The sequence below is a fragment of the Trichoderma harzianum genome (assembly GCF_003025095.1).
Source record: "Trichoderma harzianum CBS 226.95 unplaced genomic scaffold M431scaffold_3, whole genome shotgun sequence".
NCBI classification, from domain to species: Eukaryota; Fungi; Ascomycota; class Sordariomycetes; order Hypocreales; family Hypocreaceae; genus Trichoderma; species Trichoderma harzianum.
Window position 1 is genome coordinate 1915609 of NW_020209251.1, and position 15774 is coordinate 1931382.

Sequence of the window (15774 nt, forward strand, 5' to 3'; positions counted from 1 at the left end):
GAGTGTATGAACGGGATTCGACTAGAGGTGGAAAGAAGAGAGTATCAAGAGAATTACGAGAATCAGAGTCTGAGACAGAGACGGGGGATTCAGACGGAGTTGACGTTGAATACAACTTGTTGCCAGATGGCAGAAGATTGCAGAAGATATAGAATCCTGTCAGAACCTCAATATGTATCGCAGCAAATTCTTTTACCGAGAACGACTTACAACCCTCAGTCCATGACGAAAACCTCACAATTATATCAAGATGCATCTCCGTCACCAGTGTCATCACCCATCGTATATACCTCTAGTCCAGCAACAGAATCCTCTACAGTATGTTCTCAAAGCCCAGCTCTATTCACATGCCCCCTCTGTCGCTCGCAATCAATAGACAACCACGACGGCCTCTGCAACACCTGCAAAGAAGAATTCACAATGTCAACTAGTAGTTTCTACGAAGATGACGAGAGTATCCTACATTCCTCTGCCTGCTTTCCCCAGCATCTTGCTTCAAAGTCACTTTGTTCATACTCTGGTTCAGTGTACTCGCTGGATACGAGCTCCACAGACGACAGGAAATCCACAGTATCTCCCATATTGCTAGATGTTGCCGATGATCCAACATTGTCTGTGCCGCTATGTTGGATGATAGGAGACGAAAATATTACAGGACCCAATAAGAGTGGACCAGCAAGTTATCAGAATCAGAATAGAAGAGCATCAGTCGAAAAAGAACAATTAGGTTTATATGATCTCGATTGGGCAGATTATTACTTCGATAGATGAAGGCAACTTTGCTCTTAATAACTGTGCAAGGAGAGAGCTATCATAGTAGTTGTTGCCACTACATAATACGGCACAGCACATAGATTGATATCAGGAGTTATTTGGCAAAGAAAGCATGTTTAATATATATTCCATATTCTATTTATCCAATGAACTACGTTTATATCCCGTGTCATTCCCAGTCGCCCGTCTAAAACTCTTCAAATCATCACGTCGTCTATATCCAAAACCATCTCTACAATATCCTCTTAACAACCAACTCTCCTTTAACTTCACCCTCTAATTCTATCAAACCACCAGCCTCTATCCTCTTCTTCCACTTATTACTCTCGTATCGTGCCAATATCATCGTTAGCCGTAGTACAACGCCATTGCTCGAAGAATGCTCCTCAGCGCTCTCCGCAAGAGGCGTAAACGTCCATCGACCAAATGCCCAGTTCAAGATGTACCGACCACGAGGATTGGGCTCGGGCTTCGGTACGTCTGGGTCGGAGTTTTTGGGTGTGGATGAGAGTGTAAGGACGGATTTAATGCGATATGCCTCGTCTTTAGGAGCCGACTTGAGAAAATTGAGCAGCTTATCCGTTGAGACGGCAGCGCCACTGTCGCCTTTGAGCTCGACTGAGAGCACTTCGACCTCGCTTTGGTGACTATGGCTGTGACCGTGTTTATGATCATCGCCGTTCGTTTGGTGATCGTGGTTGTGCTCTCCGCCGACGTCCACTTCCGTCAATTCCCTTGCCAGGCCTCCATCGATACCAAACACGACACCAATGTCAACCAAACCCTTGTCACTCTTAACACGGGCCACATCGACGTCCAAGTCGCCCACTCTATCCAAGCACTCGTCATATCGGTCCTCGCCAGCAGTCTCCCACTTGTTAAATACAATCAAGTCGGTATATCGCGCCTGAATCTTTGCCGTATAGCTTGTATCCTCATAGCCCTTCCAATTCTCCACGTCAATGACGCTGATGACTCCATCAAGCACATATTTGCCCGTATCTCTCGCGATTCGGTTAACTTCCAGCGCTAGAGTCGCCGGAAACGCAGATCCGCTCGTCTCGATGATGATGCGATCTGGTGCGACGGTCTTTTCGAGTTCTCCAAGCGCGGGGCCCAGCTGGCCTACGAGATTGCAGCAAATGCATCCGTTGAGCAATTCTTGGACGCCGGAGATGGCTGAGCTGGAGGCCAGCTGGGAGTCTACCGCGAGGTCGCCAAACTCATTCTTTAGGAGGGCGAGTTTGTACGAAGGATTCTGCGCGCGGAGTTGGGGGATGAGGTTGAGGATGAGGGTCGTCTTGCCAGAGCCCAGGAATCCGGTGACGATGGTAATCGGGATTGGGGCGATCTGCGAACCCATCGTTGAAGGAGGTATTTAACCCGTTTGTCTATATCAAATCAAACAAATGAAATCTTATAACAGACAAAATTGAAGCAAAAGAAATTCAGTATTCAATCACCAGTTTGTTGTCATAGAGAAAAATATCGCGGCTTGTCAATCATCACATGGAAGAGGAAACGAATGATTTCCATTGCTTATCTTATCAGCGCCGTTGACGGACCCCCCGAAAGCCTTAGCAGCAGCGCTAAAACCAGCCGCTATAATTCCCGACAGCAGCAGGCTCAAGTCCTCTGTATCTCCTCCACTGTTGTCACTGATCTACAGTACACCCAGCCAAAGTCTCAAATCTTGACGTCACATTTCGCTGTAAGATCGAAAGTCTAAAGCGCCAGCCATGACATCGTTTAAAGAATCCAAGGTCGGCAAAGTTGCAATTGACGTTACGACTTCTGGCCTATATTTGATGTTTATTCTCTTTAATGTTCTCAGAGACCAATACGACAAAGTCAACTACATGATGAGCTCCCCCAAGAAGAACGACAATGGCAGCCCGGCGGCAGAACCGCCGACTTTCAAGGAGCAGCTCGACAAGGAGGCAATCGAAAGCCGGGTTCACCAGCACGAGGGCGAAGGGAACTCGACAGTTAAGACTATTGTCGACAAGAGTGAGTTTTCTCTCTTTTTACTGTTCTCAACACAAAGAGTTGAATGTGTGAATAGCCACATGATGATGGCTCCTCGATGTACATCTGACATCTAAAGCTAACATGCACGCGACAGTATCGCATGCCATTCCGGCTGTCGCCCCTCTCATCGGCGGATCAAACTCAGACAACAAGGTGGAGGAGAATGAAGAGGTGCCTCCAGGGCCTCCCAATCGACCAGAGCATGATACCCAGATTGAAGAGTTCGTGAGGGAGCAGTATCGAAGCAACGGCATCGAGAATCTGAGCGAGGGAAAGTCGTGATGGATTCATCCACGCTCTCTGTTCGGCAGACTTCCTTCATGTACCAATAGCCATCAAGCTTTTGCTTTTGTTGCTTTAATACAGTGAAACCTGCAGCTACTATGCAGGCTCTTTACAGATAATTTGAGACTTTTTGCGTCATAGATGATGCCTCCGTGCTACCAGACATTTCTGCCCTTCACTCGCACTCAACCCATCACGAGCACAATTCCCCAAAGAATCTCAAGGCACTACACGATGCGAGGCAACCAATTTCCCAGCTGAACAAAAAACATCCGAGGGACTTCAAAATCGACCCAACAAAATGCATGTTTGGCAACTGATAAAATTGCACAGCCCCTCTTCAGCTCTTCAGCTCTTCAGCCGCGCTTTAGCACTACAGCAAGGGCGCATTACACGAACGCACACAAAAAGGAAAAATTCCCGAGCTTTTGAAAAGCTGGCATGTCCCCCCTTCTTGGCGTCTACCGCCCACTGATTAAAAAACGTAGCGGCAGACTTCCTATATCCAAGGGTTTTACTCTTCTGAGCGTTTCCCACGAGGGGAAAGGCAACGCAACACCGTGGGTTAGCTGGGTGAGGGTCGTGGCAGCTCAGTTGGCTTTTTGATAAAGAAAGAAAAGAAGAAAAAAAATTCAAAAGATTGGCTGCCGATGGCTGCTTAAAAGGGCTGCGGCAGGGTGGGGCAGTGGGAAGTCGTACGGATGACTCAGCAGTTTTTTTTGCAGTGAAGAGATTGATGGAAGTACCAAAGTATCCCACTTGGAAGTGCTCACGTATTGGCATGCTCAGATATACAATGGAGTTGATATCGAGTTCAGAGTAAAAGAATTTTCAATGAAGAGTATGTTATATGAATTCGATCGTATTAAGTTTAATAAAGAGATCTATCGTGAATTTACGCAGAGTATGTGGTTATCATGTTATCATCATCAAAACGCCAGCCTTCTAATCATCCTCATGGTGCTCTGAGACCCTTTCCCAGGAGTTCACTTCCCACCTCTGTAACCAGTGCCTCCTTTGGGAAAGCCTTCTTCTTTGCTAATACTGTTCCCTCGGCGTCCAAAGCTCGAAGGAGATCAGCTAGCTCTCCTTGAAGATTTGTAAAGTAGACCAGGTGACCTAGTGCAGAGAGCATGCCCTGAAGAGCTTCCGCCGATGCCTCTTCCTGAGCGATTGCCTCTACGACAGACGCCGCAAGCTCGATTAGATCCTCATCTGGTAAGCTTGGTTTAGCTTCCCCAAGTCTTGATTTGCGGTCCGTCAGGGCGATATTGAATAAGAGAGATGATGCCGCCACGCGGGTATTGCTGTGGCCATCATCGAGGAAGCTGGTCGATATTAATCGGGTGATTGGTGCTCGAAGGTGCTCATTCCGCAGGATTTCATCTGGGAACAAGGGGGTGGAGAAGAAATTGCATGCCATCTGCAAAGTGACGAGACGAAGTGCGTATGGGCACTCGCTCTGTTCGTTGACAGTATTGAGGATGCTCACGACTGTCCTGTGTGATGCCTCTTCGGCAAAATACCCACTGACTCGAGGGTCCAGAAGGGCACATCGGAAAAGATCAACGATGGTGAACAGTGTGTCGATAGGCATCTTGGTAACCGACTCCTGAAGGAAACTGGCCATGTGTCCCATGTTTGGCAGCACCGCATCCAGAGCCTCGCCCTTGGTGCGATCTTCGATGAATCTTCTCAGGTGCTCAACTTCGGGCCTGTTCGAAATCTCCGCCCCCATCTTAGCCATCAGCTTCTGCATCGGCGGGACCTTTCCAAATAATACAGGCTTCGAATTGGGATTGGCAAATGTGGGAAGCCGTAGCTTCTCATGCGGGTGGCTGGGATGTGCCATTTGTACCAGCAGCTGGACATTCCCTCGGAGAGCAGCTTGGTCAGCACCAGACCATCTATTCTCTTGTTCTCCCTTGAGGAAAGTAACGAATGTGGGAGTTGCGCTGATGGAGTATTGACTAGCAACCAAACTGGCCTGTGGCTGCGCAATGTCAATCTTGATCAAGGTTGCTTTGCCGGCGAATTCCTCGGCTAGCTGATCGTACAAGGGATACAGCATCTTGCACGGGGCACAAGTCGCAGAAGTAAAGTAGACAACTGCGCAGGACGTCTTCGCTTGATCCAAGAGGGCTGATAGCTCCGACTGACTGGTCACATTCTTGACAGATGAGGCGGCCTTGACGGGTGCAATGGGTTGGGAACTCTGCTGCAGTCCCAGGATGGAGCCATTTTGTCTACTGGCATTGACGCCTTGGGTAAGCTGCGGCATGAGCATGCGCCCAAATGGCGAGTCAAGAACTGCCTGTGGCATCTGTGCGATGTGGCTTGGGATACCCTTGCCGAGGAGGAAGTTTGAGAATGCATCTGTAAAGTTGTTGCAGTTGTGACGGAACAGATCGTATGCCTATTGTTGGGAGTAAGCAGCCGCTTGTTCACATGAGTTGCAGCTGAACATGTCATCATACCTCTATCGTAAAAATCGAGCGTATTGACTCCAGATAGTCTCCAATCACATCCATGGGGAGGTTTGTCTTGCCGAGGTGTAGCCTCTCCAAAGGCTGGCCAAGGTGCGAGGAGCCCGGGACGATAGAGATGATGCCTCCGTCGTAGACATATTCACGGCCCTGGAGCTCGATCGAGGTGTGATAGATGGCGTCGAGCTGGAATCCCAGGAGTCCCATGGACATTTGGCGGGCTAAGCCCTGAGACAAGTCGTATACAAGGAGGTGAACGTCCATCTTTGGCTGGTGTATTTGATGCCTGAGCGAGTGTGGTGATTAAGCGCCGAGTAAATGATAAGCTGCAATTTCCAAGTGGCGCATCTCGAAACCTCTGAATGGGTAGGATACAATTAGTATCTCGTAACGGCGGGAATGGTGATGAGTATGAGTTTATAGGTCAAGGTTGGGTTGAGCCGACGTCAGATATTTATTGGATATCAAGGCAGCAAATGGCATACGAATCGACGAAGCTTCCAGCTACAGTACAGCCCAAGCAGCGGACTTTGGCACAGAAAACTCCGCTGTGTTAAATCCGAAATCTCTGGCAGATGCTGAATCGACGGCGACAAGCACGATGCGCAATAATAATTCACTGACTCCAACAGAATGAACGCTCGAGGTTGAATCAGCGTTTCTCAGATTTGCCTTGATCTTCATCATCTCCATCACATTCTCATCCTGCCACCTTGTAAAATGCCCTCGGCACTTACCCTGCAGCGCTCCGCTAAAACCCAGCGCTTCAGGCCTAAGGCGACCCACTGACGCATCATCCAGGGGGGCGATGGCTTCGAGACGCTCGATTTCAGGGGCTGTGGAATGTGGCGAATGGCTCGTCAATCTTGGCCACGAATGCCCATGGCTCTTTGACCCTGTAGCGTCGCCGCTTGTGGATGTGCAAAGTACCCCTCCATACTAAATACCGCGGCCGGTTACTTGGTGCCTTGCCTTGTTCCCCCCTCCACACACACCCCCGGAAGAAGTTTGTTTGGCTGAGACTCCTTTTTCCCAATCCCAATCATTTCCACCTAAATTAATGAAACCTTGTGCCGTTGTTCGTCCCGCAATCCAACTGTTCTTCACTCACTCTTGTCTTTCCTTTACCTTCCTTATTTAATGCGTTGCGGCGTCTTTCTTTGATCGCCCCGCGACCTGATGAGGAGAACTTCAGTGTCGCTGCCCACCAAGCACAAGCACGCTGCCTACGACCCCCACGAAAAGACAGATCGATACTACCCGAGTCATCGAAACCAAGGCCTCTTCTCCAGCATGAAAGAAACCATGCTGTCGCAGTCGCAGAAGTCGCGGTGGCTCAAGACGGGCGCGCTGGTCCTGGTCTTGATGATCCTGTTCTACTGGCTGTCTCCCACCGGTGTCGAGGTCTACAACAAGAGCCCTCTGGGCGAAGGCTCTTCGAACAACAACAATGTTCCTGCTGCTAACGCTGCTCCCGCCGCCAACCATGGTGCTGCCGCTGCTGGCAACGGCGCTCCCAATAGCGGCCAGGCTCCCGTCGACTCTTCTTACGGCACCGACAAGTGCTCCAAGTCCTACTCCAAGGACAAGCCCATCGTTCAGTATGTCCTCATGATCGACGCCGGCAGCACTGGCTCGCGAATCCACGTCTACAAGTTTAACAACTGCGGTCCCATCCCCGAGCTCGAGAAGGAGGAGTTCAAGATGACTGAAAAGTCCGTCGGTGGCTTGAGCGCTTTCAAGAACGATCCCGTTGCTGCTGCCAAGAGTCTCGACCCTTTGATGGCCGTGGCTATGGAACACGTCCCCGATCAGCTCAAGAAGTGCTCTCCCGTCGCTGTCAAGGCTACCGCTGGTCTGCGTCTGATTGGCAAGGAGCTCGCCGACGCCATCTTGGTCGAGGTTAGACGACACCTGGAGCAGGACTACCCCTTCCCGGTCGTGGCTGCTGAGCAAAACGGAGTTGCCATCATGGACGGTTCTGACGAGGGTGTGTATGCCTGGATCACCACCAACTACCTCCTCGGCAAGATTGGCGGCCCGGACAAGAGTGAGACTGCTGCTGTCTTCGATCTCGGCGGTGGCTCAACCCAGATTGTCTTCGAGCCTACCTTTAAGGGAGCTCCGGACGGAGGCATGCCTGAGAAGCTGGCCCCTGGCGATCACAAGTATGAGCTTGACTTTGGCGGCCACAAATTCGACCTGTACCAGCACTCTCACCTTGGCTACGGCTTGATGTCTGCTCGCAAGGCTCTCCACTCCGCTTTGATTGACGAGTTGGTCAAGGTCAAGGGTGAGGATCAGACCTGGATGAACTCGCCCATTGTGCACCCCTGCATCGCCCCCGGCACCACCAAGGCTATCGACGTCGAGGTCAACGGCGGCGAGGCCCGCTCCTTCAACTTTACCGGACCTTCCCAGCCCTCCCCGGCCCAATGCCGCAACATTGCTGAGAAGATTTTGAAGAAGGACGCCGACTGCACACTCGCCCCTTGCTCGTTCAACGGTGTTCACCAGCCCGCCCTGGCCAAGACCTTTGCCAAGGAGGACGTCTACATCTTCTCATACTTCTACGACCGCACCAAGCCCCTTGGCATGCCCGACTCCTTCACTCTCCGCGAGATGCACGACCTCACTCAAAAGGTCTGCGCCGGTAAGGAGGCCTGGGACGTCTTTTCCAGCGTCCCCGGTGCGCTGGAGGAGCTTGAGGACCGACCCGAGCACTGCCTGGATTTGAACTTTATGATGGCTTTGCTGCACACCGGCTATGAGATGCCCATTGACCGCGAGGTCAAGGTTGCCAAGAAGATTAAGGGTAATGAGCTTGGCTGGTGTCTTGGAGCTAGGTAAGACTATGGCCTTTTCTGATGAATGCGGTGCTGGCGTATATTTTGCTAACGATTTCCCTCTTTTTAGTCTGCCGCTTTTGGCTCCTGGCTCGGGCTGGTCATGCAAGATCAAGGAGGTTTCATAAACGGCGGTTTTATGAATTAAACGGTTCATGATATTTAATTGTAATGTGCTTCTAGAATCGGTTATTTTACATCGTCAAGCATATTATTTATTGTATGACATGTACGCTTTTGGGGAGGAGCATATTTAATGTGGTGTTGATGCCATTTGGAATCCGAGATTCTACCAATATTATGTATACTTGGGAAATTACTAAGGGTGCTTGTCTTTTTCTTTCGGCGACAAGCTGGCTCGGGTTGAAAAGAATCAACATGGAGCAAAAATACAAGATTTTTTCACAGAGGCGCCGTAACCATTTCCAAAACCTCTTCCATCACTTCCTCGGGACCTACATCTTCGAGCAGCGCTTCTACCGCCTCGAGTTGGCTCCCCCATTGCATACTTCTCTCCTTTTCAGGCTCGGTGATGCGTATACGGTGGAGATAGACTTTTCTCACGGCTAGGCCGATCAAAGCAGGCGTCACGAAATCAAGCTTATGTAAAGGGGCAAGACTTTTGACAAGCTGGTGGAGATGTTTCGTTGCCGCAGGCGTGATGCCACCTGCGACTGCTCGGTGCATTCGAAGGAAGGATATAATGTTCATTTGGTATCGGAGGATATCGACGTCGATTTGGACTTCCTGGCTTAGCTTTGCGAGTTGGCTGATTTCCTGAGGGTTGCTTGTAAATAACGATGCCAAACTTCAGGGGTTTGTGACCATGACTTACAATATCTGATATCAAGGCCGTCGACGGCGTCGTGTCATTTGACGCCTTCTTCACAACGCTCTCTGTGGATGCCGTCTCATCGTCATCCTTGTTGCGACTTTCAGCTTCATCCAAGTTGACATATCCATCTTCTGGGTTGTGCCAATGCGCAACCGAGAAGAAGTCGTTGAGATGCGCCGTCACATGGGCTTCACCACCACTTGCAGCTCCCAGAACAGGAATAAAGACAAACTGCTTCGGCGCCGCCTGTACCGATGTGCGAGTGAAGATGCGTCGTGTGCGCAGTAATTCAAGTGCTTGGATCTGGACAACTCGTGGAGCACGGTCGAGGTTCTTTGCGATGACAAAGTGCGCGATCTGCGGAGAGAGGAAAGTACGGGGGCTGAGCGGTGTAGAGGATCGGTGGTTCGAAAGCGAGTTGAGCGCAAAGTATGAATCGTTTCGAGTGAACGGCGAGATTGCCGGCGAGGCGGAGTTGAGGGGAGTCTGCTGGGGCTGGAGAAGCAGAGCTGAGGCGAAATCCTCGAGTGTCGTGGACGGGTGGCAGTTGACGACGACGGATTTGAGACTGTATGTCTTGCTTGCTATCTGCACGTGTGTCAGTGTCAGCTACTGGAACAATGGGGAGACAAGGCTGTGTATGAAAAGTTGCATACCAGCTGAAGCTCTTGCACCAAGTCATCAATGGCTGCCGGCGGAGTGCTAATCAGGACGTGCTCTCGATTGACTAGACACAGCAGCACGGCCAGCTCCAAGTCGCTGAGGCTGTGAACCTTTTCCAGCAGATCGTCATCCGCCATGGCAAAGCGCCGGTATCTCCGCCAGGGCCATCAGCGCGATTGCAGTGTGTAGAAGCACAGGATCAATGCAGATGTTGAGGAAGAGAAGCTTCCTCTTTCTTTGGTGACAAGCGATATGAGATGGATGCCAGGGAGTGCACATGTACCTAGAGGTAGCTTTGCCTCATAATAACAGCGTAAAGGTACCTCATCACGTGCAAGCATCTGGATGACTTAATTATGGGCATCATCATGCGGAGGCTACATTTATGCATGGGGCTAAGCTGCAAACGGCCTACCGCGGTTGCGACACCGATATCTGGGCGTCTAGGTACCTACTAATAGGTACCGTTGGGTGGGCGCTAAATCGCTGCCCGCCATCAACAATCCAAAGCAAAAGCCAGCCTCGTCATTGAAGCCTCAAAAGTATAGGCAGCCAGCATTTCAAGGTCTCGTGACGCTTGCGACGCTGATTTCTTCCATCATACACCCGGACACACTTTTTTCGATATCCATCATCGTCTTTCCGCCACCAGAAGCACCCGGAGAAGGCCTCTTCGCTCGCGGCGGCTGTGCTTTTGGCTCATATCTATCACGTCATTGGAGCCCCGAGTGTACGACGATAACCAGTCAAGATGTCTTCGCGCAACAAGAAGGTCCTTCTCAAGGTATGGAGGCTCCGCCACCGGTGCTGCGCTGCGTGAGAACGATGCTAAAGATGGTTTGCTTGATAGGTCATCATCCTTGGAGATAGCGGTGTGGGCAAGACGAGTTTGATGAACCAATACGTAAGCCGTGATCCTGCCACGACTCCGATCTACCGCTGAGGCACACGACGGCTAATGGGCGAAATGATATTTGGGAATAATAGGTCAACAAGAAGTTCAGCGCAAGCTACAAGGCGACTATCGGCGCTGATTTCTTAACGCGAGAGGTCCTGGTAGACGACCGACAAGTCACCATGCAGGTATGAGGTGTTTGAGGATAGACGAGGGCCATAGGTTCAAGGGATGCTAATAATCCGGACAGCTCTGGGACACAGCCGGACAAGAGCGATTCCAGTCTCTGGGCGTCGCATTCTACAGAGGAGCCGACTGCTGCGTTCTGGTGTACGATGTCAACAACTCCAAGAGCTTCGAGGCGCTGGACAGCTGGCGAGACGAGTTCCTAATCCAAGCCTCTCCGAGAGATCCCCCCAACTTTCCCTTTGTAAGTGTGACGGCTGCGGCTGCTCTTAATCTGGACTCCATGGCTGATTATTCTACAGGTTGTTCTTGGAAACAAGATTGATGTGGAGGAGAGCAAACGAGTGGTAAGGAATACCTGTTGTGCACATCCATAACAGAGCATGGGTAGCTGATGCAGACTAGATTTCGACCAAGCGAGCCATGACTTTCTGCCAATCCAAGGGCGACATCCCATACTTTGAGACGAGTGCAAAGGAGGCCATCAACATTGACCAAGCATTTGAGGGTACGGGAAGACTATGGAGCGACGACGAAGTAAAAGAAGACTTTCGGCTAACAATTGACAGTTATTGCTCGAAATGCTTTGGCTCAAGAAGAGTCTGAGGAATACAGCGGCGACTTTGACGACCCCATCAATATCCACATCGACAACGATCGCGACGGCTGTGCTTGCTAAGCGGAGAAAAGACGACAGATAATTGGATGATACGAGACTGGTCAGAGAATGAGCGTGAACAACCAGAAACAGCATACCCGGTCCTCGAGCTGATGCATTTTCTTGTCTGGAAGTAGAGTATGGAACAACGAGGCCATGTTGGTGTTTGTGCGGACAGTAATATTTTCTCCCTTTTTTTATTTCTTTTTCTTTTTGTGTCTGGGTTGATTTTCTTGTTTTTTCTTCTTTGGTTGATGGAATGGGAGACGCTTGCAATTGCTCAAGATGGTGGTGCGATCGCAAAGCCATAGCCTCGGCTCCGACTTACGGCTATGGGAGAGAAGAGAGGGGGAAGAGGAGAGCTTTTGATACGGTCATCTCATACATCTACTTGTCAAGGGATTATGGGGCTATAGATTCTATGCGTAGCTGGGAGCAATCCCACGCTATGGGACTTGATTATACGTTTGCCTCTTTAGCCATTGACCAAATCGTGCCTGTGTAGATGTAGATTCAATTACACGATGTTGCTGTGCCGGGCTCTATCTTCGTACTGCTGCCCACTAACGGTCTCGCTGTAGCAGCCAAAAGTCACCCGCTAAATCGCTGGAGATACAGCGCTCTAGGCAGTCGCCATCAGTGTCGGTGAGGCCCCACTCTGCACCTCGGCTTGCGGCTTACCCCAGAATCTCTCCGCGAATCGTGGCCCGACGGCGTTTGCTTGGCCTCGGCTCCGCATCATTGCTCGACTTAAATATCAGACGATTGCAGCGTCTTTGGTGACCTGACAGCTTCACGTTTTTTTGCGGAGAAGTCTTGGATTCAAGTTCTCCTTATACTTATACTTTTTCTTTCTATCTCTCTCTTTAGTGTACTGTCTTGGTACATCATTCGCCATCATGTCGGCTCGAATCCCAGCTCTTGTAAGCTACCTATCGAAACCTCTCCTGCTTGATCTTTTGGTTGCATTGGATTGCAGTGGATAATACATGGGCTAACCGATCGCGATCGATCATGACAGGTTTCAGCACACGTCAGCGAGGCGGCGCGACAGAAGATTGACATTGTCGCCAAGTTTGTCGAGGAAGAATGCATCCCGTAAGCCCTCCGAACGAATCTCGACATCCCATACCATCTGTACCGACGATCTAACAGTTGTTGACAGCGCCGATCCCGTACTTGAAGCCCAGGTTGGCGAGGGCGATAACCGCTGGGAGAACCACCCGTCCATCATCGAGGAGCTCAAGGACAAGGCACGCAAGCTGGGCTTGTGGAACATGTTCCTGCCCAAGGGCTTCTACGCAGAGTCTCCCGGCTGGACCAACCTCGAGTATGCCCTCATGGCAGAGTGGCTGGGCCGCTCGCGCAGCGCCTCGGAGGCGTGCAACTGCGCTGCTCCCGACACGGGCAACATGGAGGTTGTGGCCAAGTACGGCAACGCCGCGCAGAAGGAGGAGTGGTTGAAGCCCCTGATGGAGGGCAAGATTCGCTCGGCTTTCCTGATGACTGAGCCCGAGGTCGCGTCATCGGATGCCACCAACATTCAGCTTCAGATCACTCGCGACGGCGACCACTACGTCCTCAATGGCTCCAAGTGGTGGTCCAGCGGTGCCGGCGACCCTCGATGCAAGCTCTACATCGTCATGGGCAAGACTGATCCCAAGAACGCCGATCCTTACAAGCAGCAGTCGGTCATCCTGGTCCCTGCTGGTCTGCCTGGCATCACCATCAAGAGAATGCTCAAGGTCTACGGCTACGACGACGCTCCCCATGGCCACGGCCACATCACCTTCAACAACGTGCGCGTTCCGGCCAAGAACCTGGTGCTCGGTGAGGGCCGCGGATTCGAGATTATTCAGGGCCGACTGGGACCTGGACGTATTCACCACGCTATGCGCAGCATTGGCGCTGTAAGTTGTTGCTACTACCGACAGGTCAAATCCCTTTACTAATTCATTGTTTCCACAGGCTGAGCAAGCTCTCGACTGGATGCTCACACGCGTCAACGACGAAAACAAGAAGCCTTTCGGCAAGCTCCTGCGCGAACACGGCGTCATCCTCGAATGGATTGCCAAGTCGCGCATTGAGATCGATGCAGCACGCCTCATCGTCCTCAACGCCGCCGTCAAGATGGACCAGGAGGGCCCCAAGAAGGCTCTCACGGAGATTGCCGAGGCCAAGGTCCTCATTCCCCAGACCGCTCTGAACGTCATTGACCGCGCCGTCCAGGCATACGGTGGTGCCGGTGTCTCTCAGGAGACTCCCCTGGCCAACATGTGGGCTGGCATCCGAACGCTTCGTCTGGCCGACGGCCCTGACGAGGTGCATCTGCAGCAGATGGGCCGCAACGAGAACAAGCGCGGCAAGGAGACGGCGGCCAAGCTCAAGTGGCAGAAGGCCAAGACGGCGGAGCTGCTGAAGAGATACGGCGTTGAGCTTGCCGAGCCTGGCACCAAAATCAAGCACGCTGCCAAGTTGTAATGAAAGAATGGCTGGTCTGTTTACATTGTCTTGTTTTGATCTGTCATTGGTTTGTAAAATACGGGAACTAGGGTAATCTCGAGATGTTGCATTGCAAAATAGCGTATATAGTATGATAACACACTTCATAAAAGAAAGAAGTCTAATGCAACTGTACCTGACTTATAAGATACACTTTGGTTAGAGGTTTAGCAACTCGTCTTCCTTCTCACTTCCAACCTTGTAAATGCCCTACAAAAAATCAGTCTCCAACACACCATCCCTATCAACCAATCCATCAGCTCTCTTCATCTTTATTCACATACCCATGACTCACAAACTACCAACCATCCCTTGTTTAACCCCGAAAACAAGTCTTTGTTTCTACCCATTCTCTTAAAACAACTCCCCCAGTCTCATACCAAAATCCCATTCTAGTTCTGGGTAAACTGAAGCTAAAAGAGACTCTCCTCCCAGCTGGTTGGCCAACAAGTGCCGTTGCCGACTCCACATCGGATTTCATGCATACCAAGGAAACCAAAAGGTGGCAAAACTCTGTTGCCCAGCCAACGTCCGTCATTCGTTTACTTTTTTTTGCACTCCGATTGCATGAATGAATTGGGCGGACGTCATACTTTTTTTTCTTTTACCCCTTGTTTATGCTGTTAAACTAGCCGGAATAGCTAACGCTTGCATTTCTGGAACGTTTACAAAAAAGGCTGCTGCCCCCCTGCCTTTTTTTGTTCCTGCGGTGTGTGACATTCACGGTTGATTTGTTGCAACGCAAACGCTCTTCTTAACCACACAACCAACCAACGACCTCACCACTGCTGAACTACACAAAGACAAAACTACAATGTCGAGCAACAAGATCCTCGGTGACAGAGACGTCAACGCCGCTCTAGCCGATGGGCAGCCTCTCGGCAAGGACGTCAAGAGCATGGAGTACCATCGCCAGGTGTTCCAATCCAGAATGGCTCAGGATGGGTATGTCACCAACCCGTCTCTGTCTCTCAACTTATTCGTCTTCATCTTTTTTTGCTAACATCTTCTTGTATTTACAGAGTCAAGCAATATGTCTCTCCCTCCGATACCATCATGAGCCCCTGCACAGCAAAGCTCTCTGCCCTGCGCAGCAAGCAAGTCACCAAGTATGTCCGCCCCTCGAACTTTATCTCCAACGCCACAACCCCCATGGATGAAAATGAATTCAAAATACTGACAGAATCTGTGTGTGTTCAAGGGCCAAACCAAAGTCTCTCTTCGCCCAGGCGAGCTCTAAGAAACTCAACACCGACGAGAACCTCATCGGCACAAGGTCCCCTCAGGTCGACAATCCTCTTGGTGCTAGAAGCGTCAAGACCGAGCGTACCCTGACCTCCCGACTTCGCTGATCTGGGGGCCTTGTGTCCCTTTTATATTCATTTTTAATATTGCTTCGTTTGGTCTGGGTTATTTCTTTTGTACATTAACGACTGCTTCCTTTTTTCAAACGCTCTCGTCATGATTAGAGACGGGGGGAAGCAACTAGGTTGGGCAAGACCTCGGAACTAAGGGTTAGAGGCTATCGCGGGAAACTTGTGGGTTTTTTAAGGGGCTTTGGCGTTTTCCGGATTACGTACGTATTGAGTACGTGCCCTATTGTGGTGATGCCG

At 50.7% G+C, this 15774-nt stretch overlaps 9 protein-coding genes across 9 annotated transcripts in view; 6 read left to right on the plus strand and 3 right to left on the minus strand.

Annotated features, from left to right (window-relative positions):
* M431DRAFT_79374 (hypothetical protein) overlaps positions 1-771 on the plus strand; it is a gene marked incomplete at both ends in the record, with an annotated part of 1113 nt that extends 342 nt beyond the window's left edge. Inside the window, one exon of the mRNA XM_024922804.1 lies at positions 28-771. Coding sequence (XP_024777609.1) covers positions 28-771 — 744 coding nt within the window. The remainder of the gene's footprint in view (positions 1-27) is intronic.
* A 235-nt stretch (positions 772-1006) lies between these two features.
* M431DRAFT_78483 (hypothetical protein) lies at positions 1007-2137 on the minus strand (the record flags this gene model as incomplete). The annotated part of the gene is made up of 1 exon (XM_024922703.1): positions 1007-2137. One exon carries the CDS (start codon positions 2135-2137, stop codon positions 1007-1009), a length of 1131 nt encoding a protein of 376 aa, XP_024777610.1.
* Positions 2138-2636: 499 nt separating this feature from the next.
* On the plus strand, positions 2637-3087 carry M431DRAFT_78778 (hypothetical protein; the record flags this gene model as incomplete). Its single annotated transcript, XM_024922742.1, has 2 exons — positions 2637-2784; positions 2900-3087. The coding sequence occupies 2 exons, from the start codon at positions 2637-2639 to the stop codon at positions 3085-3087; spliced, it is 336 nt and encodes a 111-aa protein (XP_024777611.1).
* A 958-nt stretch (positions 3088-4045) lies between these two features.
* M431DRAFT_79457 (hypothetical protein) lies at positions 4046-5840 on the minus strand (the record flags this gene model as incomplete). Its single annotated transcript, XM_024922823.1, has 2 exons — positions 4046-5506; positions 5568-5840. The coding sequence occupies 2 exons, from the start codon at positions 5838-5840 to the stop codon at positions 4046-4048; spliced, it is 1734 nt and encodes a 577-aa protein (XP_024777612.1).
* Positions 5841-6755: 915 nt separating this feature from the next.
* M431DRAFT_492174 (hypothetical protein) lies at positions 6756-8550 on the plus strand (the record flags this gene model as incomplete). Its single annotated transcript, XM_024916983.1, has 2 exons — positions 6756-8422; positions 8493-8550. 2 exons carry the CDS (start codon positions 6756-6758, stop codon positions 8548-8550), a joined length of 1725 nt encoding a protein of 574 aa, XP_024777613.1.
* Positions 8551-8824: 274 nt separating this feature from the next.
* Positions 8825-10057, minus strand: M431DRAFT_2976 (hypothetical protein; the record flags this gene model as incomplete). The annotated part of the gene is made up of 3 exons (XM_024914133.1): positions 8825-9199; positions 9258-9845; positions 9914-10057. 3 exons carry the CDS (start codon positions 10055-10057, stop codon positions 8825-8827), a joined length of 1107 nt encoding a protein of 368 aa, XP_024777614.1.
* Positions 10058-10291: 234 nt separating this feature from the next.
* M431DRAFT_505500 (hypothetical protein) lies at positions 10292-12114 on the plus strand. The gene is made up of 7 exons (XM_024918646.1): positions 10292-10704; positions 10771-10824; positions 10908-11003; positions 11066-11245; positions 11304-11348; positions 11407-11509; positions 11571-12114. Exons 1-7 carry the CDS (start codon positions 10672-10674, stop codon positions 11678-11680), a joined length of 621 nt encoding a protein of 206 aa, XP_024777615.1. The 5' UTR covers positions 10292-10671; the 3' UTR covers positions 11681-12114.
* Positions 12115-12228: 114 nt separating this feature from the next.
* Positions 12229-14590, plus strand: M431DRAFT_505501 (hypothetical protein). The gene is made up of 4 exons (XM_024918647.1): positions 12229-12582; positions 12681-12757; positions 12825-13569; positions 13628-14590. Exons 1-4 carry the CDS (start codon positions 12559-12561, stop codon positions 14138-14140), a joined length of 1359 nt encoding a protein of 452 aa, XP_024777616.1. The 5' UTR covers positions 12229-12558; the 3' UTR covers positions 14141-14590.
* A 292-nt stretch (positions 14591-14882) lies between these two features.
* M431DRAFT_353597 (hypothetical protein) lies at positions 14883-15735 on the plus strand. The gene is made up of 3 exons (XM_024914498.1): positions 14883-15106; positions 15184-15270; positions 15363-15735. Exons 1-3 carry the CDS (start codon positions 14976-14978, stop codon positions 15511-15513), a joined length of 369 nt encoding a protein of 122 aa, XP_024777617.1. The 5' UTR covers positions 14883-14975; the 3' UTR covers positions 15514-15735.
* Positions 15736-15774: the final 39 nt, after the last annotated feature.